The sequence below is a fragment of the Trypanosoma melophagium genome (assembly GCF_022059095.1).
Source record: "Trypanosoma melophagium isolate St. Kilda chromosome Unknown ctg3segment0, whole genome shotgun sequence".
NCBI classification, from domain to species: domain Eukaryota; phylum Euglenozoa; class Kinetoplastea; order Trypanosomatida; family Trypanosomatidae; genus Trypanosoma; species Trypanosoma melophagium.
Genome location: NW_027125162.1, coordinates 914,069 through 934,562, shown reverse-complemented (window position 1 = coordinate 934,562; position 20,494 = coordinate 914,069). Strand labels below are relative to the sequence as shown.

Here is a 20,494-nt window from a genome sequence, read left to right as displayed (position 1 = left end):
CAACACCGGAAAACATAGAATCCATTTCAGTTTTGTAGAGTCATCCCTGAATTTCCAAAATACAACCGAGAAAGAGGCCCAATGTCCTCACTGTCTTTCTATACATTTCTATCGGAAACAACTACTCCAAATGATAAAAAAACTCCCCCAAAAATCGAAAAAATTTAAAGCATAGCCAATTCACACAGCACATGCATCACTACAGAAAAGTATTTTCCCTGATCCTGAATAAGCAATTATGGAAAAAAATAGCTTCAAATTATTATTATTATTATTATTATTATTATTATTATTATTATTTTCTCCCTCCCCACAAAGCAGACCATCACTATAACAGTGCAGGGCCAAGCGCACACACAATGACCCAGAAAACCACAAACAAACACAAATAAATTAACAATTAGCCCAAGGTACCCAGTACACACAGAAATACACCAACTATGGGTGTAAGTCCATGTGTACACACAATTATAAATAAATTCATCTGTTACTATTTCTTTTTTTCCCCTATGCACAAAACAGTTCAATACCATTACTGTACGAGCACAGACACACAGGGTCTCCAAGAACACACACACACACACAATGGAGCAGCAATAAGTATTATAGGACAAACAGAGTAAAAACATACAAAGCACATTAAGAAACAAAAAAAAGAGAATCCCAGCACAGGTGGAAAGATCAGTTAGACTGTAGGAATGCAAGCACAAAGAAAAGAAAAAAACAAACAGGATGACCTGAATCACCAGCACCACAATTACACAAGAAGAATACAGGCCAGTGTAACCACAATCAGTAGTGGCACACGCACCCACACAGAACGCATACTGCTGATACTGCTGCTGCTGTCTGCATCACCCTTTACATTTGGTTTCTTGTCGCTGCTGTTTGCATGCACAGTAGGAGAAGGTGTCGTTTTTGTTGTTGTTGTGGAATCCTCTTTTATTGTGCTTGAGGTGGCAGGAGTGGCATCAGACATGGTTCCCCCATATTTGTCTGTGGTGAAGTCGATGCAGGAGTTCCAGCACCAGCAGTAGATGATTGTGGTGTAGTAGTTTCTTGGTGTTGTGTATTTGTTTGAGGTGTAGTTTCTGTCGTTGGTGCATTGTCGTTCTTTTGAGTACCTTGTTCTGTTGTATCTGTGAGGTTGTTCGCTGCCAAATTGTTGTCTTGGGATTCTGAAGCACCAGGGCTGTTTTGTTGGGCGGTTGGGTTTGAGTTAACACGGAGATCAGTTTCTGGACCAGTATTTTTCTCCATTTTAGCAGCAACTGAATCAGCACCTTTCACCCAGTCGTTGAGTCTTGACTTTCTTCACCTTTGGGTTTACCGGAGATCTTATTCTCTCCAGGACTGTGTGGTTGCAATACCGTACGTTCTGTCTCTGCTGTTTCTGTTCTCCCGCCTGAACCTGCACGAGCAGTCGGCTGCCCTTGGGAAACATCAGCTCCCTTTAAATTTCCATCTCGTTGCCCAAGAGCCTTCTTCTCCTCATCCTCTACATGCTCTGTTCCTTTTTGTTCCAATTGCGCACCACTACCAACACCTCCATCAGTTGACTGGCCATTCAATGCACCTTTGACCTGTGGATCAGCCGACAGTTCTTGACTCGCTGAATTTACTCTACCGCCTCTACCAGCCCCATCACCATTGGAACACTGAGATGGATTAGAACCAGTAGATTTAGCAGGTGGACAAGATGCGTGAGAGAGAGTTTGCCCTTCAGGATTAGGAAGAACTTCAGATTCAGTATCCACTGGCCTATTCTCAGTAGGTTTATCTGCTTGAGCTATCGCACAACTGCAGACACGACACAGTGTGACAGCCAAAACACAGTGTGACAGCCAAAACACAGAGCATATAACGCGTTGCCATCACAACAATTGTTGTTGTTGTTGTTGATACTATCTTAATTCACCGGTCTGGAGAAAAAAGAGGAGGAGACACAAACACAAACAAAGGGAATCATATCAAACAACACACAGCAACGTCATCACCTCACGAAAAACAGAAAAGCACCGCAACAACCACCACTTAGATGGAGTTCAAATCAAAGGAACAAAACACACAGTACCCAGCATGAAGCACAAAATCACAATTAATCCCTCAAAAAAGAAAAAAGAAGAAAAAAGAAACTAAGAAAACTAAGGCGAGAAGCAAGAATCACAGACATATATAACACTGTGTCGCCCTCGTTCAGTGTAGACGTAATTACGAATATATGTGTTTCTCTGCAATTATTATTTTCTCTCTGCAGAAAACAAGACAATATCACGGTGTTTGGGGAAAGTACATACAGAAGACCAGAGTATCAAAAATAAAACGAAAAATAAATTAACAATTAGCCCACTATCCATAGTAAAGGGGGAGAAATGTAGTCCCAATTGGTGTAAATCATTGTATACGTAATTATGAAAATGAATATGCACATGTGCATGATATATATTTTTTTCCGCACAGCACAAGACAACTTGCCATTGGTGAAAAGCACACACACACAATGGAGCAGCAATTATATAGGACAAACAGAGTAAAAACACACAAAGTACATTAAGAAACAAAAAAAGAGAATCCCAGCACAGGTGGAAAGATCAGTTAGACTGTAGGAATGCAAGCACAAAGAAAAGAAAAAAACAAACAGGATGACCTGAATCACCAGCACCACAATTACACAAGAAGAATACAGGCCAGTGTAACCACAATCAGTAGTGGCACACGCACCCACACAGAACGCATACTGCTGATACTGCTGCTGCTGTCTGCATCACCCTTTACATTTGGTTTCTTGTCATATTCTGTGTCAGAAGGAAGTGTTGTCGTTGTTGCGGTGGTCGTCGCTGGAGTTGATTTCTTCCCACTGGGTGTATTGGGAGAGAGAGAGTTCGTATTCGAACCCCTTTGTGCCTTAGTACGCTGATCACGAGATGCCACCTGTCCACTGGTACCAGATGGTTTGGTGTTACCACTGACTTTCTGAGGTTGAACATCATCATCATCATCATCATCATCAAAAGCTTCATCCTCATCGTTATTATGTTCAGCCTTAACATCTTTGTTCCCGACAATTTCATCACCCCAGTCACCTTCTTCATCATCATCATCTTTTTCATCCCAGAAAGCGTCATTCCACAAAAGGTCTTCATCCTCATCGTTATAATCTTCATCTTCATCGTCCCAGTCATCTTCGACTTCATTTTTACGTTTAGCCTTCGCCTTTTCACCTTCAGCCGCAGGAATAGCATGACGAACAAGAGAAGGAGCTCCAACAGTGGATATTTTAATAAGGGCATCAGAGGCTTTGGGACTATCAGCCCATACTAATCCACTAGCACAACACAGTGCAAGAGTTAGTAGACAGAGCAGGTAGCACCTCAGCATTATAGCCTTTGCCATCGTTGTTGTTGTTCTTGACTTCAATAGACTGATACAAGGAAGAGGAAGACAAAAAAAGAAAAAGATAAAATAGGCATACAAAAAAAGAGCAGTACACATAAACGGAGGTAAAAACAACCAAACAGAATGACACCTAGAGCACCAATTTAAGGGACACCCTTAGAAAAAACAAACACACAAAACCGACTGTAATGCGGATAACCCAAACAAAATTGAAAATATATTAAAAGCATAGCCAATTCACACAGCACATACATCACTACAAAGGTAACTCCTTCCATGGTCATGAAAAAGCAATGATGAATATAAACGTCTTTCAATTATTATTATTATTATTATTATTATTATTATTATTATTTTCTCCCTCCCCACAAAGCAGACCATCACTATAACAGTGCAGGGCCAAGCGCACACACAATGACCCAGAAAACCACAAACAAACACAAATAAATTAACAATTAGCCCAAGGTACCCAGTACACACAGAAATACACCAACTATGGGTGTAAGTCCATGTGTACACACAATTATAAATAAATTCATCTGTTACTATTTCTTTTTTTCCCCTATGCACAAAACAGTTCAATACCATTACTGTACGAGCACAGACACACAGGGTCTCCAAGAACACACACACACACACAATGGAGCAGCAATAAGTATTATAGGACAAACAGAGTAAAAACACACAAAGCACATTAAGAAACAAAAAAAGAGAATCCCAGCACAGGTGGAAAGATCAGTTAGACTGTAGGAATGCAAGCACAAAGAAAAGAAAAAAACAAACAGGATGACCTGAATCACCAGCACCACAATTACACAAGAAGAATACAGGCCAGTGTAACCACAATCAGTAGTGGCACACGCACCCACACAGAACGCATACTGCTGATACTGCTGCTGCTGTCTGCATCACCCTTTACATTTGGTTTCTTGTCATTTTCTGTGTCAGAAGGAATTGTTGTTGTTGTTGTTGAGGGCGATTGCTCTTTACTGGTTGTACTTGAGGTGGCAGAGTTCGTGTTCTCTGGTTTATTTGTAGTGGTTGTGGCTGGTGCATTACCACCACTACCCCCAGCGGCGGTTCCCTCTACATTGGGCTGTGGGGGATTTCCAGTTGGTGCATTGGGAGATGTAGAAGAAGAAGGTTGTGTGGCAGAACTTCCTGGTTCTCGTGTGCCCGCCGTCTGTTCTTGTGAGCCCGGGTTGTCATTATTAGTTGTACGTCCTTGTTGTTGTGTTGCGACATTGCCATTGGACTGACCTTCACGAGCTTGAACACCGGCTTGCCCTTCAGCAGCACCGTTACCAGCCGCTTCAGAACTGGCATTACGTTGAGCAGCATTTCCTTCAGCAGTAGTAGTTTCAGTAGTTGTAGGAGTAGGAGCACCGCTGTTAGCTGATACGCATACGGGGCCTGTACTCAGCAGCAAAGCGAGAACACAAAATAACACACGGTACAAGAGCATCATTACAGCAAGAGTCTTTATTGTTGTTGTTTTAGATATACGAACTAAGCAATGAAGAAGGAAAAAAAAACAGACAAGGAATGAAATCAAAGGAAAAAGCAAACAAACAAATAGAATAATTCCACATTTCATATATACTTCTGTCTTTTCCAAAGTATGACAATTTTATTCTCGCCTTCAGAGGCACACAAAAGAGAAAAACAAAGATAATTGAAGCAACTTCCAATTCAATGCTTTACCTAAATTACATCTGTTTTCAAAAAAAAAAAAAAAACAACAACAAAATTTTACTACTTTCTCACTTGTGTGGTTCATACGATGGCGCTGTCGTGAGTCCAAGCAGACGAATCGTGCGTCCTATCACTCCACTTCCCAATACTCTAATAAGTATATGTGCTTGTGGGTGTTGTTGTAAACCCCTTGCAGCTCCCTTTGCCTTTGCACGACGTGTGGTCACCCATGAATCAAGTACGTCTGCAGGATGACGTCCATTAACAGTTCCGCTACCAGGTGTAAAACGTGGGAGTATAGCTATGGTTTCATTTCCAGTAGTTTTACTACGTTGTCCTTTATTTTTCTTTGGCTGAGGATTTGTTGGAGCTACCGGTGCGGCACTTCCATTTTCTCGTTTCAAAACACCAGCATGTTGGGCAAGCATCATGGGAGTCATACTAATTAGAATAGCAGTATCAGAGGAGTGTGCAAGATCATTAATGGGTTGTCCAAACTCATCGGTTACAGGAAGAAGTAAAGGAAATGTAACAAATCCCCGTTCACGAAGTACATCTAGAAGTTTTAATGCACTTGGAAGATCTTTATCTATTTTCATACCCGCAAAGTTCATTGGATTAGTTCCAGTAGAAGTAGTTGTGTTAGTCATATTCTTTGTACTAGAGTTCCGTGAAAAACCTATTCGTACACCATATGGTGAAGCACGTGAAGTGGTTGGTAATGAAGTAAACACCTGTGGTGTTGGGCTCTTTGGTCTTTTATAGGAAGACACAATACGTGTTAACTGTGTTTGACGTTTTTCATTAATACTTTGTATCACAAGTTCATCTTCTGCAGAACAAAGACCTAAATGTAAAAGACTTACATTATCTGCTAAAATTGTTGGTAAAATATTCGATTTCGTACTACGTTGACTTAATGCTTGATTACGAATAATAGTTGCATCCGGAACATCGTTTATTTTGCTTTCGAGCATCACACGTTTTGAATGTTTACCCAAACCTTCATCATGAAGTCTGGTAAAGACATCTGAAACAAGTAAAAGACGAGGAACAGAGTAGAAAAGAGAATGATTAGTTGTTAAACGAATTGCACGAGAGAAACCTTGTGGATTTGGACGATAAGACGGTGGTACACATCCATATTCTGATAAAACAGATATCATCTGTCCACGCGCATAATCAAAGGGAGTGAGTCCATGTTTATTCATACGTAACATACTTCGTAAAAATACTGCAGGATGTGATGATTCTTCTTCAGCTGTCATTTTTATTTCATCCGTTCCAGCTTTGAGATTTGTTTTCATAGTTTTTTCATGAGCTCCGTCTGTTTTTGGAAATTCAATCGATGGAAATTCTGGAGGCATCACAGTCGTTGGAGGGTCATACTGATAACATGTAAAGTAACACAAGGCAGCTGCTAAAAAATACCGTGTTAATTGAATCTGATCATTTTGTACTAAAAGATGTAAAATGGTATCTTTATGAGTTCTTGTAGTATAACTTATTGTTATAAGTTCTCCATTACTTGATTCCCAGCGATTAACAGGACGAGAAGCAGCAAGGAATATTTGCACCGCAGAAGGTGAAAGTGGGGCTCGTTGATCTAACAAAGAAAGCAAAACATCAATTGTCTTTGCCGAAGGTTTGGGTGCATGTAGTAAGAGTGTGGTGTGAAGTGACCAATCACAGAGATAATACGGAAAATAACGTGGTTGCTCCTGTGGCTCCATAAATATATTAGAACGCCAATGTAATGAATTACGACTTCGCGTTGTTAGTTCTAATGACGAAGGTGAATTTGTCACTGTTGCTGGTAGTGGTGATTTTCTCTCTTGTGTAAATAGCACCGAACGCCGTGTATCACGTTGTTGTAAACGTTGGGATGGTGTTATCGTCGTCGACGGGGCTCGTCCTTTCCCGATGGAAGTTTCGGCAATCACAACACTTCCGCCCGTTCGTTTTTTGTATGATCCCGCCATAACAGACGGCCGAGATGTTAATAATGGATTTGTTTCCATCGTTTTGGAGTGTTCTCGCAAAGCTACCGGGCGAGTGGCGGCTCCAATGCCCCACGTGACGGCTGATGCCGTTTCCCGTTCTCTTGCGGCTGTTAACATATCCATATATTGCATGCCATCCTCATTATGTGGGCCATCCATATCTGTATTGTTTTTGGGACTATTTTGTACATCAAATCCCAAGAGATTGACGGCCATGAGTTTTACTTCTTTATTATTTCTTTTGGTTGTTGTTGTTGTTGTTGTTGTTGTTGTTGTTGCGGTGGTGATGGTGGATCTGTTTTCAATGGAAGCAAAGGATGGTCTATCCAGGTTTTTACTTGATGGGGAATTTCCAATAATACTTCCGGTATCACTTCCATGTCTTTTTAGCAGAGATGCTACACTTACAGAACCCCGTGTTACAGGACGACGAGGTTCTTCTGTTAACTTTACAGGAACATTTAAATCTTCAGGAATTCCATTATTAGGATTAATACGATCATATCTATTTATACTTATATACGGTGCTGTTTCTGGATTCTCTGTGAAATACTTTAGAACATGAACACTACTAGCGGCCACAGCAATGACATCAAAATGATGTTCCTCGATTAAAATACGCCACTCATGTTTTAAACAACTGTTTAATTCTTGAGGTGTTAAACTAATAAGAGATGCCATGAGTGTAGGATTATCAAAACGTACTGAAAGTTCTATAATTTCATGAAAATGAGCGGCCATGGCAACAAGTATATGACGTTGTGAAGGAGTCATAGATATTCCACCATTACCATTATTATTTTGAATAGAAGCTAAAGCTGAAGCCGGTGACGCAACATAAACGGCAGCTGCAGAGAGTTGTTTAACATATTGTTCCGTTCTCTTTACAATAAATCTCCAATTTGTGGGATCACGAATACTTGCACCTTTTTCTTTTTGTGTAGACGTTAAACTCTCATTAATATCTGTAGATAAAGATGATGAAATAGTTTTATCATTTTTTATAGAGTCGGAGGCAAAGGATGGTATAGCTTTAATAAGATAAATAGGAATAGAAGAAGCTGTAGGGAGTAATAGAGTAAGAATAGAACTCCACTGGGATGCTGTTACATTTACTTCTTCTAATCTTCCTGCATACTCTGCATAGAGAATATTACACCAAAACGCATTCACAGCTTCAGGACGCACAAGGAAACGTTTTACATTATTTGCATACATAGCGGCTAAACGAATAGCCAGAATAGGATGTAAATTCGAATATACAAGTGACAAGAAAGAAAATTTAATCGCATCATCTGAAAGATTATTTAATATTGTAGTAACAGTTTTCATATCTTCTTCAGCATAGTATAAACGGGTCGCAAGTATCATCCAACAAGAGGCGGTTTCCAAATTTTTTCTAAGGTTTTCATTCATTAATCCTGTATCTAAAGAAGTATTCGCAATACTTGGACCTCTACTTGTTATAGCAGAATTACTTCTATACTTTGGGGCTAATGTACTAACTGTTGAATGTCTACTCTCTGCTAGAACAATAAGTTCTACAAGTGTTGTATAACTCATACGTGCGGCAAGAGATAAAGCGGTTTGTCCATCCTCTTGTTGATGGTAAAGATTGGTAAAGTTAAACTTTCGTAATAATTGTTCCACCACAAGTAACAAACGATAGACACTTGGAATAGTCAATGGATCTCGATACGGTGTAATATCTTCATTTGCAGAATTATTAAAATCATTTTCTGTATATAAACGTCGTGTAGACTGTACCGCATCTTCATGACTCATCTCTGCGGATAATATAGTTTCTGTGCCACACTCAGATGCGTAGATACTCGCCGCTCTTCGCAGAAGAAATACTAAGAGAGTATCTCCTGTTGTTGGATGAAATACAGAAGGTGAGAGAACATGAGAGTAGTGCTCTAAGAAGGATACTAAACACTGTGGATTATACTCAGCACATAAAAATATAAGTTGTGTATAATATGCATACGAACCCACTTTTTGTTTTTTTCGCACACTATGAATAATCTGTGTATGTTCTAATCCAACTGTGGGTAATCCAATATGTTGATCTGAAAACACATCATTTGATAACGACGTGGCAATTGAACCAAAAGAACTTTCATTATCTGTGTTTTGTAATTCTCTTGGGGTATTCTCATTCCCATCTTTACCCGTTAATTTTGATACAACATCTACCATTCCTTTACTAGAATGTCCTCCAATGGATTCATTCGCCTTCTTATCTTGACATCCTTCTTTCCTTTTCATATCAATACTTTCCTCATTTTCTAATTCCATATTCTCATCAATAAAGATTTGTAATTTTGTACCTTTTCCCGGTGTGGCCCGCACAGCTAACATCCACGCATCATTTCCATCCGCATCAAAATTACCCAAAACCACAGCACCACACGAGAGAAGTAATCGTAATAAATGTAAAGCGTCTATAACACTTCCTGAATTAAGTGTATCCATTGGTTTGGAAATAATTTCCTGCACCGCTGTCTGCTGCTGTTCATCGGCTTTGAACAATTCCCTGTGTTCCAGCAGTTTCCGCAATCCATTCGGGGGACTCGCGAGTTGTAGAAAGACAGAAACGGTTTCCACACTCACAGCGCGGAGGGCAAGACGAAAAGGTGTGGCAAACCACTTTGCACTACTCTGCACAATTGTGGTTAATTTCCGCGGTACATAAAGTGGATCCATTTCACACTCACTAAGGAGAAATTCACATACATGCGATAATCCCAAGGAGGCGGCTAACTGTAGTGCTGTAAAGCCAAATGGAGAAGTCACATCATCTGTAAATGAAGAGGAATTATTACTACTATTCATACCAGTAGAATTAATACCAACTGTAGTTCCTCGCTGTTCTAACATCTGTCGCATCTCATCTACGCAATCCTCATGTTGTCCACGTGTACGTATGAGGTTAATCATTTCTTGACAAAATGGTCGCATTTCTAATAATCGTCGCTTGGCTTCTTCTATTCCCACAGTCTCTGCAGCTTGCACTAACATTGGAACGGCGAGAAGCTTTCGGGCAAATATAACGGCATCACTTGAGGGTACACGTACACCGCCATGCTCACGAAGGAAATTGGTAATAATCTCTACATACTGCATAGCTCGTATACTTTGTGCCACTCGTGAAGTTTCACTAGAAATAATATCCACCATAACGTATAATTCCTCCAGAGCAAATCCCTGTTCTAAGAATAGAATAGATTTTCGAACAGACGGGGCAGAGCCTCCTTTCGCAAGTAACATTTTTACAAATGTACTACGTCGTCTTTGATGTTCTGTTCGAGACGACCTATCGCGTGTTGGTAAACGTCGCTGAGATAATAAGATAGATCGTTTTTCTTTCCCAATACCCAACTTTTTTGAAGCGTCCAAAACAGTAATACTTGCACGAGCTAAAAACATTGCCGTAACGTTTGTACCACGTCTTTGTTGTGGTAATTGTGGATAGGGACTTTCACTATTAATACATAATCTATCCATTGCTTCTGCTTCTTCTTCTTTGGCTACCTTTTCTACTTCTTGTTTATTTGTGGAAGTAGCGTTTAGATCATCATAAGAGGGGAATACATCCTCACTCTTTTTCAGAGATTTAGGGAGAGCAGCATCTTCACTCAAGTCCATTTGTAATCGTTTGGCATTATATCGTGCAAAGAAACCCTCACGAAAGGCATTCGTCGCAATATAACCTTTTTGCGATAAAAGAAATAGTGTAACATTATCAAGTCCCTCCGCATCACTTGCAATAATAGCAAGAGAAGTTCCATCAATTACAGGACCACCAGGATTTAAAACACATTCTGGCATTAAAGAAGCAATAAGTTGTGCTGCGGCTTCTTGATGGGCATGAATAGCTAAAAGAAGTGGTGTTCGTCCTTGTCGATTGGTGGCGACAGGACTCATCGCATTAGGACGTTTGGCAAATGTGCGAAGGGAACACAATCGTGTTATTTCCTCATCAGAGAATTGAGACATGATGTATTCAATTACTTGAAGTAAACCCGCTCGTGCGGCAAGATGTAAAGCCGTATCTCCATTCTTTTCAATAGCAGCAATATCTAAAACATTTGATCCACGACGTAATTTATCTTTAGCGTATTCCAATATATCTAATGCTAAAGTTTCATGCCCATTTATAATAGCCATTTGTAGTGGATTCGCATACGTTGATTTATTCTGTAAATTTAATGAAGCACCTTTTGTGATAAGACCACGCACAACTTCTAATTGTCCCTGTTCACATGCTAAATGCAAAGCCGCACACTGGGTTCGTGGATCTAACGCATCCACATCTAATGCGGCTAAAAATTCATTAGAACCCATAATAGAATCAGTCTTTAGTGAACGTGAAAGATGCATAGAGGCAAAAGACTCTTGATGAGAGGCATCCGTTGTGGAAACATTAGAAGCGGCATGACAACAATTTAGTAATTCCAACGCCGCCTGTTCACTACCTAAACTAACCGCTAAAAGAAGTGGAGTGGGTCCATCTAGCGTGATATTAGGATTAGCTCCATTTTCAAGTAATGGACGAATAAGTGAACCGATATTATTTATTGCACACCAACACAATGGTGGGGCCACTCCTGCTTGATTAACCGCCACATATGAATGATAATCCGGTGTTTGAAGTAACATCATAGCAATTTCTTCACTACGACTAGCACAGGCAAGTTCTAAACAATTCGCTCGTGTAACACGATCAAAACTAGAAGGTGCAGCTCCCATTAAAAGAAGTCGTTTCGCAATATCTGTATACCCTAAACGACATGCCATTAATAGAGCAGTTTCTCCACTACGTGTTAATACATTTAACGCATGTCGTCTGTATTCTTCTGATATGGTCTCATTTAAGTAATAGAGAATAAGATGTACACAATCCTGATGACCTTCAAGAATAGCACAATGCAGTGGTGTATACTCCACACGATGTAACATGGTGGCAGAGGTAACTCTACAAGAATCACCACGAGAAAACTTTCGACTATTTCTAGACATGGATAAATTCATTTTTTTACCTTCCGAACTTCTTATTGTGAATAATTCAAGAAATTCATATACGGAAATACGTTCCAGTAAAACATGTAAAATTTCTGCATATCCTAATGTAGCCGCTGCTAAAATTGCCATACGTCGTTGACGCATATTCATATCATCCATACTAGTAAAATCTGTCAAGGGATGCACCGCAATACGGTAAGCTGGAATACGTTGTCGTAAAGCCAATGCAATACAAAGAGGAACTAGAGAAGCATCTTCTGGAATAATAGTAACAACATTAACCTCCTTATCATTATCATCGCTGCGACGTTTAAGAAGAACCGGAGGAAAAAATAACATATTTTCATTAGAAGATAATGCATTTAGCATTTGACGAACAGAGTTTGATGTAACTCGAGAAGATGTCCCAAGAGCTAACGCTTCTTTATCGCTTCGTAAAAGTTCATCATCATAATTATCACCAATAAGTAAAGAACCTTCTTCACATGTGATTAGCCTAATAAGTCTACAGTTCATCATGGAATCATCAAATAACAATGGATGTGTAATAGGAAGAGCACCAGGAATAGATGCATGGGATTCTTCTTTTCGTTTATCCATCTTTTTTGAACTCGCCACATCTGAAGTAAACATATCACTCGATGAAAAACCCTGTTTTTTCATAATATGACTTGCTAATAGTAAATTTTGCTCAAATACAAAACGAACTGCCGCAGCATCAAATAAATTTTCACATTGCATTTGATTCGTAATATTCCTTGAGGCTTGAAGACTCACAGCTGGTCGAAGTGAAGAAGAGGCGGGCGGTAGTGTATTAAATACCACACCAAGAGAAGTTCCATTTATTGTAAAGGATGCTTTGCCAGTTCCTAAACTTACATGACATCCCACAACAAGGGCTAGTGATTTATACACCGATATGCCTCTAATAACAGTGGCACAATTAGAGAATATCATACTTTCATGTACAGCAAACCTCTCTGTAACTTCTTCTTCTTCTTTCCCATCCTTATCATGTACGTTAGTATGATTATGCTTATTATGTTGAATCAAACCAACAGTGGGAACAATAGTCTCTGGAACTGTAGCGATCATTGTATGAGATTCCGATTCTTCTAATGGAGAAGGAGAACGATTTCCAAGCGGGGATCTTCGAATCAGTGAAGAATACTTGGCATCTGAATAATTATCCATATTAGGCTCATCATTTTCTAAACCAGCATCTTCCACATGTACTCGAATAAGTGAAATCTCTTTTTCTCCTCCAATAGTATTACCATGTATTCGTTGTTCTTCTCCTAATTCTCCATTTACGACAGTGAGAGGAGTTGTTCGTCCCATGACATGTTTCATAGGACGAAGAATAATTTCTTCCGTTGTATTATTCTTTCGCCATCTATGTATAACATCAAAGGAAATACCGAAGGAATTACAATCACTACCAAGTGGAGGTTGCGTAGAACGTCCATCTGCAGCTCCTACACACGATTCCGTACACCAACCAACAAATACATTAGATTTCTGCAAAGCCACCGGTACATCATTCTCATTTTCATCACTTGATAATGAGGATACACTAAAAGGGGTTTCACTTATAGGAACATCATTAATGAAAAATTTTAATGATATATGGGCTTCATAATAAAAACTTAAATTCCTTGCTTGTAAAGATAACTGATGATTTTCTCGTCGTCTAAAAGTTTCAGATTTAATGGATTCATTTTCATCCCATGAAGTGGTATAATACGGGGGTAAACGTACAATATGTGCATTAGCCGTAGATGTATCGCCTACAAGTAAAAGATGTGATGTAGTACTCTCAAGAGGTGTATATCCTAAAGGATCCACTCGCCGTAATATAGATGTACTAACAGCAGGTAATACAGCACATTTTATTGGTGATAATAACAAGCGATCGAATTTCTTCTTACTTAACAATGATGAGAAAGAAAAATCTCCAGCAGATGAACAAAACGCACTTCCACGTGGTACAGATCGTACACCCATAGATACCGCTGATGTTACTCCTTGTGGTGTTTCTGCATATTGTTTAGCAGATTCCAAAGTTGTATATCCATATTCTGCTGTATTAGGAGAAGGATTTCCCGTAGAAGTAGAAGCTTGTCTTTTATATAAACCTCGATCATGCAGGAAACGTCTTAAAGACTCACAAAGACCAGATATAAGTAAAGTTAATTTCATTCCACTTTCCATATTATCCAAGGTATTACGTGGAGTTTCAAAAACAACATCATCTAATAAAGCATGATGCGTTTCACTACCACCATTTGCTTGTTCAGCTAGTGCTTCATCCTCTATAAATTTATTTACACTGATTCCAATTTGTTTCATATATTTTACATAAAAAGAATCTGAGATATTGGGATTTAAAAAAAGCCATACTATAAGTGCATTGGTACTATAAAAACCAACGGACATAAGACGACGCAATACTTCAATCTGACCTGTAATTAATGCTGTATAAAAGATAATACCCGCATTTTCTTTAATATCAAGTGCCCGTAAGTATGAACCGGATGGTGATAACACAAGAGAAGCCACAGCATCTGCTCTACCTTCTGCAATTGCTTGTAATACAACGTGAGAAACATCTGGAAGAGCTTGCGACTGTCGCAAACTCGCACACATATCACAGGCATTTATAAGTCGTACCGTGGTCGTAACAAGATATTCACGAGGAACTAATTCCACAAGTTGAGATAATGCTAATGGATCAATAACGGCATTAACATACCATTCTACAAAACGATCACCAGCGTTATTTCCATCATCTAATTTTAATGCTAATACACGTGCGGAAAAGGGTAAAATAAGTTCTTTTCGTAATCGTGAATGAACTCCATTAGGAGGTAATTTTGGTAAAATACGTAATTCCCGTACTCGTTGTAAAAGTGGTCGTAAAGCCCGCATACGTAATCGTGCCTCTGGACTACTTCCAACATTAGCCGCATCTTCATATACTTCTTCCAATTTTCCTCCTTCTGTATTACTCATACGATACTCACGACTTAAAGCAGCATCATCCACATCATTTACCGCAAAATCTCGCATATCTATTTCAATCTCATCTAATAAGTCCTGTAATTTTAATTGACGGGTTTCTAAACGTTCTCGTTCTTCTGAGTAGCGATGACGTGGGGCCGCACGTTTTAACTCACGTTGCCAACGATGATAGGAACCATCCCTATGTAATACATCCCCTTCACCACGTTCAATCATTTCTTCTAATGTTCGGTAATATTCATGTAGTAAAGACTCATCATATCTAATTTTTTCCACACGTCCTTCCAGGCGTTCAAGGAATCCATGCAAAGTTTCACTTGCATGTACCAAAGAAGCATGATAGGCAACAAGTCGTTCATATAAAGCAGCTATTTGTTTCTTTGTGTAACCTTTCATACTCTTCTTCTTTAGTTGCATATCCTCTCCACGAGTGGTGGTTTCCTTAATATATGAAAGACACGCCTCAAAGTCTTCATCACTGCAAGTAAGTACATTTATTTCATCAGGTCTTAACACCCGTTCCTCTTCTTCTTCACCATCTGTGTTTATGGTTAACAATTCCGGTTGCTGAGCAGCGGGTTTCTGTGAAACTTCTTGTATGCCTCGAGGACTTTTAGTACGACGTCGAGATTCAAGACTGGGAAGATTAAGGGTAACAGTTGATGCGGGCATTAAAAAAAATCTCAACAAACACACACAGCGAAAGAAACAACAACAACTAAGAAAAAAAAGGCTACCGAATGATAACACCAATAGCTGGAGAAAAAAAAAAGAAAATAAAAAGAGAAAACCGTAATTTTATTCTTTTAACTTTTTTCTCTCTACTCTCTGTTTCTGTTTGTATGTCTGTGTGTGTAATGCCCTTTCTTATGTTGTTGTTTATTTTCTTTGTTTTTCCGTCACCCCTTTAGACGGCTAATGAGAACATAATGATAAGAAAAGAAGAAAAAGAGAGAAAATGATTGAGTCTCAGGAAAAAACTGTAAATTAAATTACACACTCACTCACAACAAAAGAAGAAAAAAATACAAGAAAGAAAGAAACGAAGGAAGAAGTGAAATTATTCCAAGAAGCATCCACTTCGTTCTTCTTCCTCTTCTTTTTTTTCGTTTTGGGTTTTCACTTTGCGCATACTTCTACTATTCTCCGCTCTTGGCTTCAAGAACAAAGACGCTATCGGGCAATTGATCAGCGGAAAAGAAAGTAAGTAAACGAAATCGAAAGAAAAACAAAAAAAACAACCAACCAAACAAACACACATACAGACATGATGACTGACCAGAGTTCTCCCAAAGTAAGAGCGGCAGTAAGGAGAACAGCAATCACAAATATAGAAAAAAAAAAGAAAGAGAATGAGGAGGGAGGAGGAAATGAAAGAAAGACAAAAAAGAATGAAAGAAAAGAGGGATTTGAAATATAAAGAAATAAATCCATCATCTTTTCTCCCCCCCATACTTGTTTTTTTTTTCGGTGTTTCCCACCCCACCCCTCACTACCTCCTCCTCTTCTTCCATTACCAGTGTGAACCACCTCTTTGCGTTTATCCCTGTCTCACTCCCCACACTCTGTCCACTACTCCTTTTTTCCTTCTTCCTCTTCTTCCTTTTCCCATTCACACACTTCCCTTTCCTTTTCTTTCCCTTTCCTCATTTCCTTCTTCCTCTTCCTTCTACTTCTGCGTCTCCCGCGCTGTCTCCGTGGCGGCCTGCAGCAGGCCGAGCACCTTCTCCTTCCAGCTCGAGACGTGCACGGCGAGGCCCTTCACCTCCCGCAGACTCAACACCCGCGGCTCCACCCACGTGATGTGCACCTCCCGCGTCAGTCCGTCGATGCGGCCCATGACGATGCCCTGCGCGAGGGCCGCGAGGAGCAGCGGCTCGACCCGCTCCGCCTCCACCGCACACCGCCGTCCAATCACATCGAACGCAAACGTCCGCTCGTTGAAGGGGGTGTAGAAGACGAGATGCAAAAGGGCCATGAGCCGCACCTTGTGGAGAATGGAGGGAAGGGCGGCGGAGAGATCGGGATTGGACTCAATCTGCGCCCCATGCTGGGCGGCGAAGGCTTCAAACTCCCCCACCTTTCCATCATTGCAGAGTTTGAGCCATTCCAGGATCCACGCATGTGTTGGGGAGGAGGAAAGGCGATCGGTGAAGTGACGATCATTTAGAAATTTACCAAAATTGTACGTTTCCTCGGAAAGTAGGGCGGCAATGGCAGTTTTAAAGGCAATATTCAAGATATCACTTTCTATAATAGGCATTTCAGCACGTTCTGCACTACTTACAGTTTCAAAAGCATTTTTGTAATACATAGTATACTGTCGACGAATTTCATAATCTTTTCCACGGGCTTGACAATGCAAGGCAGCTAAAACAGGTTCCACCTCATGCATTTGTTTAGATTGAATAAAAGTTTCAACAGTGTCAAGGATGCGGCGTGCTTGACACGCAAACCTTCCACTAGCAGATTCCTTTTCAGCATTATTTCTATCAAGCAATAAAAGAGCCTGTATACAACAAGCCGCATTTCCTCCTTGTTCTGCAGGGATAGATGTAAGAGTTGCAATGGCACCATCAATAAGATCTGACGCCTTTTCAAATGTGCTATTAGGGCTGAAACAAATATAATGTAGTAATTTCACATACGCCATAGGAGACATATCCACTCGTGTCATTTTCAAAACATTTTCATGTAATTCATATGCAGATTCCAGCACCAATGGATCACGTATGGCCAACAATAAGTCATCTGTCATCTCACACCATAATGAACGTCCCAACTCATCTTTTGCTCGGGTTAAAACTTGTGCTGTTTCTGTGTGTCCGGTAGATTGCAGGGAGGCGATAAGGGTATCCAAATACACCCTCGCTCTTTCCTCCATATCTTCCAGCTATTGTTATTTTTTTTCGTGCTTTGGTTCTTTTCTGTATTCCTTTCGTTGACTCTTTTTTGTTCTTTTCCTTGTCTTTCTTGTTTACTTCTCTTTTTACCTCTTCCCTCTTTATTTCTCCAATCTAAGTCACGTGGCTATTTTTCCTGTTGCTATTTCTTCTTTTCTTTTCTTCCTTCTTTTTCTTTTCCTTTTTTTTTTTGCTCCAAATTATAAATAAATGGTTTCTACAATACATACAGAGAAAGTAGGAGAAAATACAAAACAAGTTATTTTTTTTTTGAAAAATAAAAAGAAAGAAAGAAAGAAAGAAAGAAAGAAAAAAAATGAATGGATCTCCTCAGTAATACAACAATAATATAACGATATAGAGGCATTATTTAAGTTCTCTAACGTTTTTCTTTTTCACGACATCAAAAATGAGCCACTGAAAGGAGAATAAAAGAACAACAACTATAACAACAACAAACAGGAAATGATGGGGAATGAAATTGGTACTAAAACAAAAGAGAAAAACACGGAGAATGGACCAAAACGATCTTCAATTTATCTATGGTAATATTAAGAAGGAAAAGAGAAAACACAAATATCAACGGAGAAATAGAAAAATACAAAAAACAAACAAATAGTGAAGCATACACAAAAAAAAAAAACAACAACAACAACACAAATAATTACAACCCTAAAAGAGGGAAATCAATAATAAAAAGAAAAGAAGAGGTTATTATATAAATGCAGATAAATATTTTACCTCTCTTATGATTAATATAAAATGGGCTTCATTTGTAGTCTTTTCATCACTTTTCATATGCAAATCCTATTTATAAGATATAACACATCTATTACCAAGATAAGTAAGACACATGAAAATGAAGAGGGACATATACCCTCATTCTACAAATTCTATAAAGAAAAAAAAAGAGAACCACCCCTGCAATCACTATATATCCCTTATCTCTCTTTTTCTCTTTCTGTCTCTCTCCATCTCCCCATTTTTTTTTATATTTAGTACTATAATAACAACACTAATTATTATCACTCGTATTTTCTTTATTATAAATAAATAAATAAAAAAAAAAAATATATATATATATATATATATATATATATATATATATTTTTTTTTACTCCTTCAACAGTGTTGCCTTCTCCTATGTGATCTTTGGCCTCACAAAGTTATCTGTCAACACCTGTTGAATCGCCTCAATGAAAAACCACATTAATACCACCTGCGGCACACACCGCACGGCCTCCATGCGGGCTCCCGCGTACCAACCACGAATCCCCTCTTCCGCGTACACTTTCCGCAGACAATCCCGCACGCCTGTGTACACGACTCCACTCTTTGTTTGCCCAGACATTCCAATACGTCTTTTGGCGACATCAAGGGGAAAGGCCACGAGAATAGACGCTAGGGCCGCGGCGGAGCCACCAATAATAGTGGAAACGATATTTTTATACGATGGATGTGTATTAAGGAAATCCCACTCAAGGAGAGAGTACTTTAGGGTTTCATAGGTGGCGAAGTTGACGAGGATATCGGGTACGCGCTGCATAAGAGAGGCACCTAACCCACGATAGAAATTACGTGGGGAGTTTGTCTCTGCGTAAATACAACGAATAGTATTAAAAATACCATTAAATCGACGGTCGCCTGACATTAGACGTAATCGCACAACTTCTCCAGGGTAAACAACAGCACCAGCAATAGTTGCTGAGATACCACCAGCGCCGCATTTCATTATAAACACTTCCAATTTCTCACCACTGTGATGATAAGAAAACGAAGAAGCCGTATCACTTGTACTCTTTTTAGGACGAACATATCGTTCACAGATATTTTGAAAGAAAAACTTCAATTGACTGTAGAGAACAAACTGAACACCTGAGTATGGTACACGAATAATCATAGAGGTAAGGTTTCCTCTCCAGAATCCTTTCCAACCATCCTGTTGTCTAATGTGTTTAATGAGTTGAAATGTGTTGTACTCCCTGTGTTCACCGAGTTGCTGCATGACAACTACACGTTGAAATGGTGAAAGCAGTGACTTTGCTACTGCCCCACCAAATCCACCCGCAACCACATCTACCCACGGTGCATGCTTCTTCTCTCGAGAGGAGGACATGAAGAGTAGTTTAATGAATGAAGAATGTTAAAAAAAAAGAAGAGTTCTTTCTTGTAATATATACCCAAAGTTTCTTATTCCTTGTTTTCTGATGTTTTTATTGTATTATTTATTATTGTTTCTTCTGTTTTTATGTATTAAGAGGAAATCAATACGAAATATTTTTTATCGGATACCTCCTTATGTCACTCTCCCAAGTGCTTTCTTTCTTTCTTATTTACGTCCAACCCATGTTCACATACATATATAGTAAGAGATATATAAATAATACAAGAAAGTAAGAAGAGAGAAATAAAAAAAAGTTTATACACTCACTAAAAAAAGAGAAT

At 39.3% G+C, this 20,494-nt stretch overlaps 7 protein-coding genes across 8 annotated transcripts; all 7 read right to left on the bottom strand.

The window, feature by feature from the left end:
• Positions 1 to 757: 757 nt before the first annotated feature.
• LSM04_003910 (uncharacterized protein) lies at positions 758 to 1,260 on the bottom strand (the record flags this gene model as incomplete). Its single annotated transcript, XM_067337345.1, has 2 exons — positions 758 to 996; positions 1,125 to 1,260. The coding sequence occupies 2 exons, from the start codon at positions 1,258 to 1,260 to the stop codon at positions 758 to 760; spliced, it is 375 nt and encodes a 124-aa protein (XP_067189752.1).
• Positions 1,261 to 1,286: 26 nt separating this feature from the next.
• On the bottom strand, positions 1,287 to 1,875 carry LSM04_007913 (uncharacterized protein; the record flags this gene model as incomplete). The annotated part of the gene is made up of 2 exons (XM_067337344.1): positions 1,287 to 1,761; positions 1,814 to 1,875. 2 exons carry the CDS (start codon positions 1,873 to 1,875, stop codon positions 1,287 to 1,289), a joined length of 537 nt encoding a protein of 178 aa, XP_067189940.1.
• A 792-nt stretch (positions 1,876 to 2,667) lies between these two features.
• LSM04_007237 (uncharacterized protein) lies at positions 2,668 to 3,393 on the bottom strand (the record flags this gene model as incomplete). The annotated part of the gene is made up of 1 exon (XM_067337343.1): positions 2,668 to 3,393. The coding sequence occupies one exon, from the start codon at positions 3,391 to 3,393 to the stop codon at positions 2,668 to 2,670; it is 726 nt and encodes a 241-aa protein (XP_067189901.1).
• An 814-nt stretch (positions 3,394 to 4,207) lies between these two features.
• On the bottom strand, positions 4,208 to 4,864 carry LSM04_000782 (uncharacterized protein; the record flags this gene model as incomplete). The annotated part of the gene is made up of 1 exon (XM_067337342.1): positions 4,208 to 4,864. The coding sequence occupies one exon, from the start codon at positions 4,862 to 4,864 to the stop codon at positions 4,208 to 4,210; it is 657 nt and encodes a 218-aa protein (XP_067189587.1).
• A 295-nt stretch (positions 4,865 to 5,159) lies between these two features.
• Positions 5,160 to 15,818, bottom strand: LSM04_003925 (the record flags this gene model as incomplete). Of its 2 annotated transcripts, none has more annotated exons than XM_067337340.1 (1): positions 5,160 to 15,818. In XM_067337340.1, one exon carries the CDS (start codon positions 15,816 to 15,818, stop codon positions 5,160 to 5,162), a length of 10,659 nt encoding a protein of 3,552 aa, XP_067189754.1. The 2 variants fall into 2 exon arrangements, with proteins under 2 accessions (XP_067189754.1, XP_067189755.1); XM_067337341.1 differs by having other exon boundaries at positions 5,160 to 8,510.
• Positions 15,819 to 16,815: 997 nt separating this feature from the next.
• On the bottom strand, positions 16,816 to 18,030 carry LSM04_008406 (Proteasome component (PCI) domain; the record flags this gene model as incomplete). The annotated part of the gene is made up of 1 exon (XM_067337339.1): positions 16,816 to 18,030. The coding sequence occupies one exon, from the start codon at positions 18,028 to 18,030 to the stop codon at positions 16,816 to 16,818; it is 1,215 nt and encodes a 404-aa protein (XP_067189960.1).
• A 1,160-nt stretch (positions 18,031 to 19,190) lies between these two features.
• Positions 19,191 to 20,165, bottom strand: LSM04_007658 (Mitochondrial substrate/solute carrier; the record flags this gene model as incomplete). The annotated part of the gene is made up of 1 exon (XM_067337338.1): positions 19,191 to 20,165. The coding sequence occupies one exon, from the start codon at positions 20,163 to 20,165 to the stop codon at positions 19,191 to 19,193; it is 975 nt and encodes a 324-aa protein (XP_067189929.1).
• Positions 20,166 to 20,494: the final 329 nt, after the last annotated feature.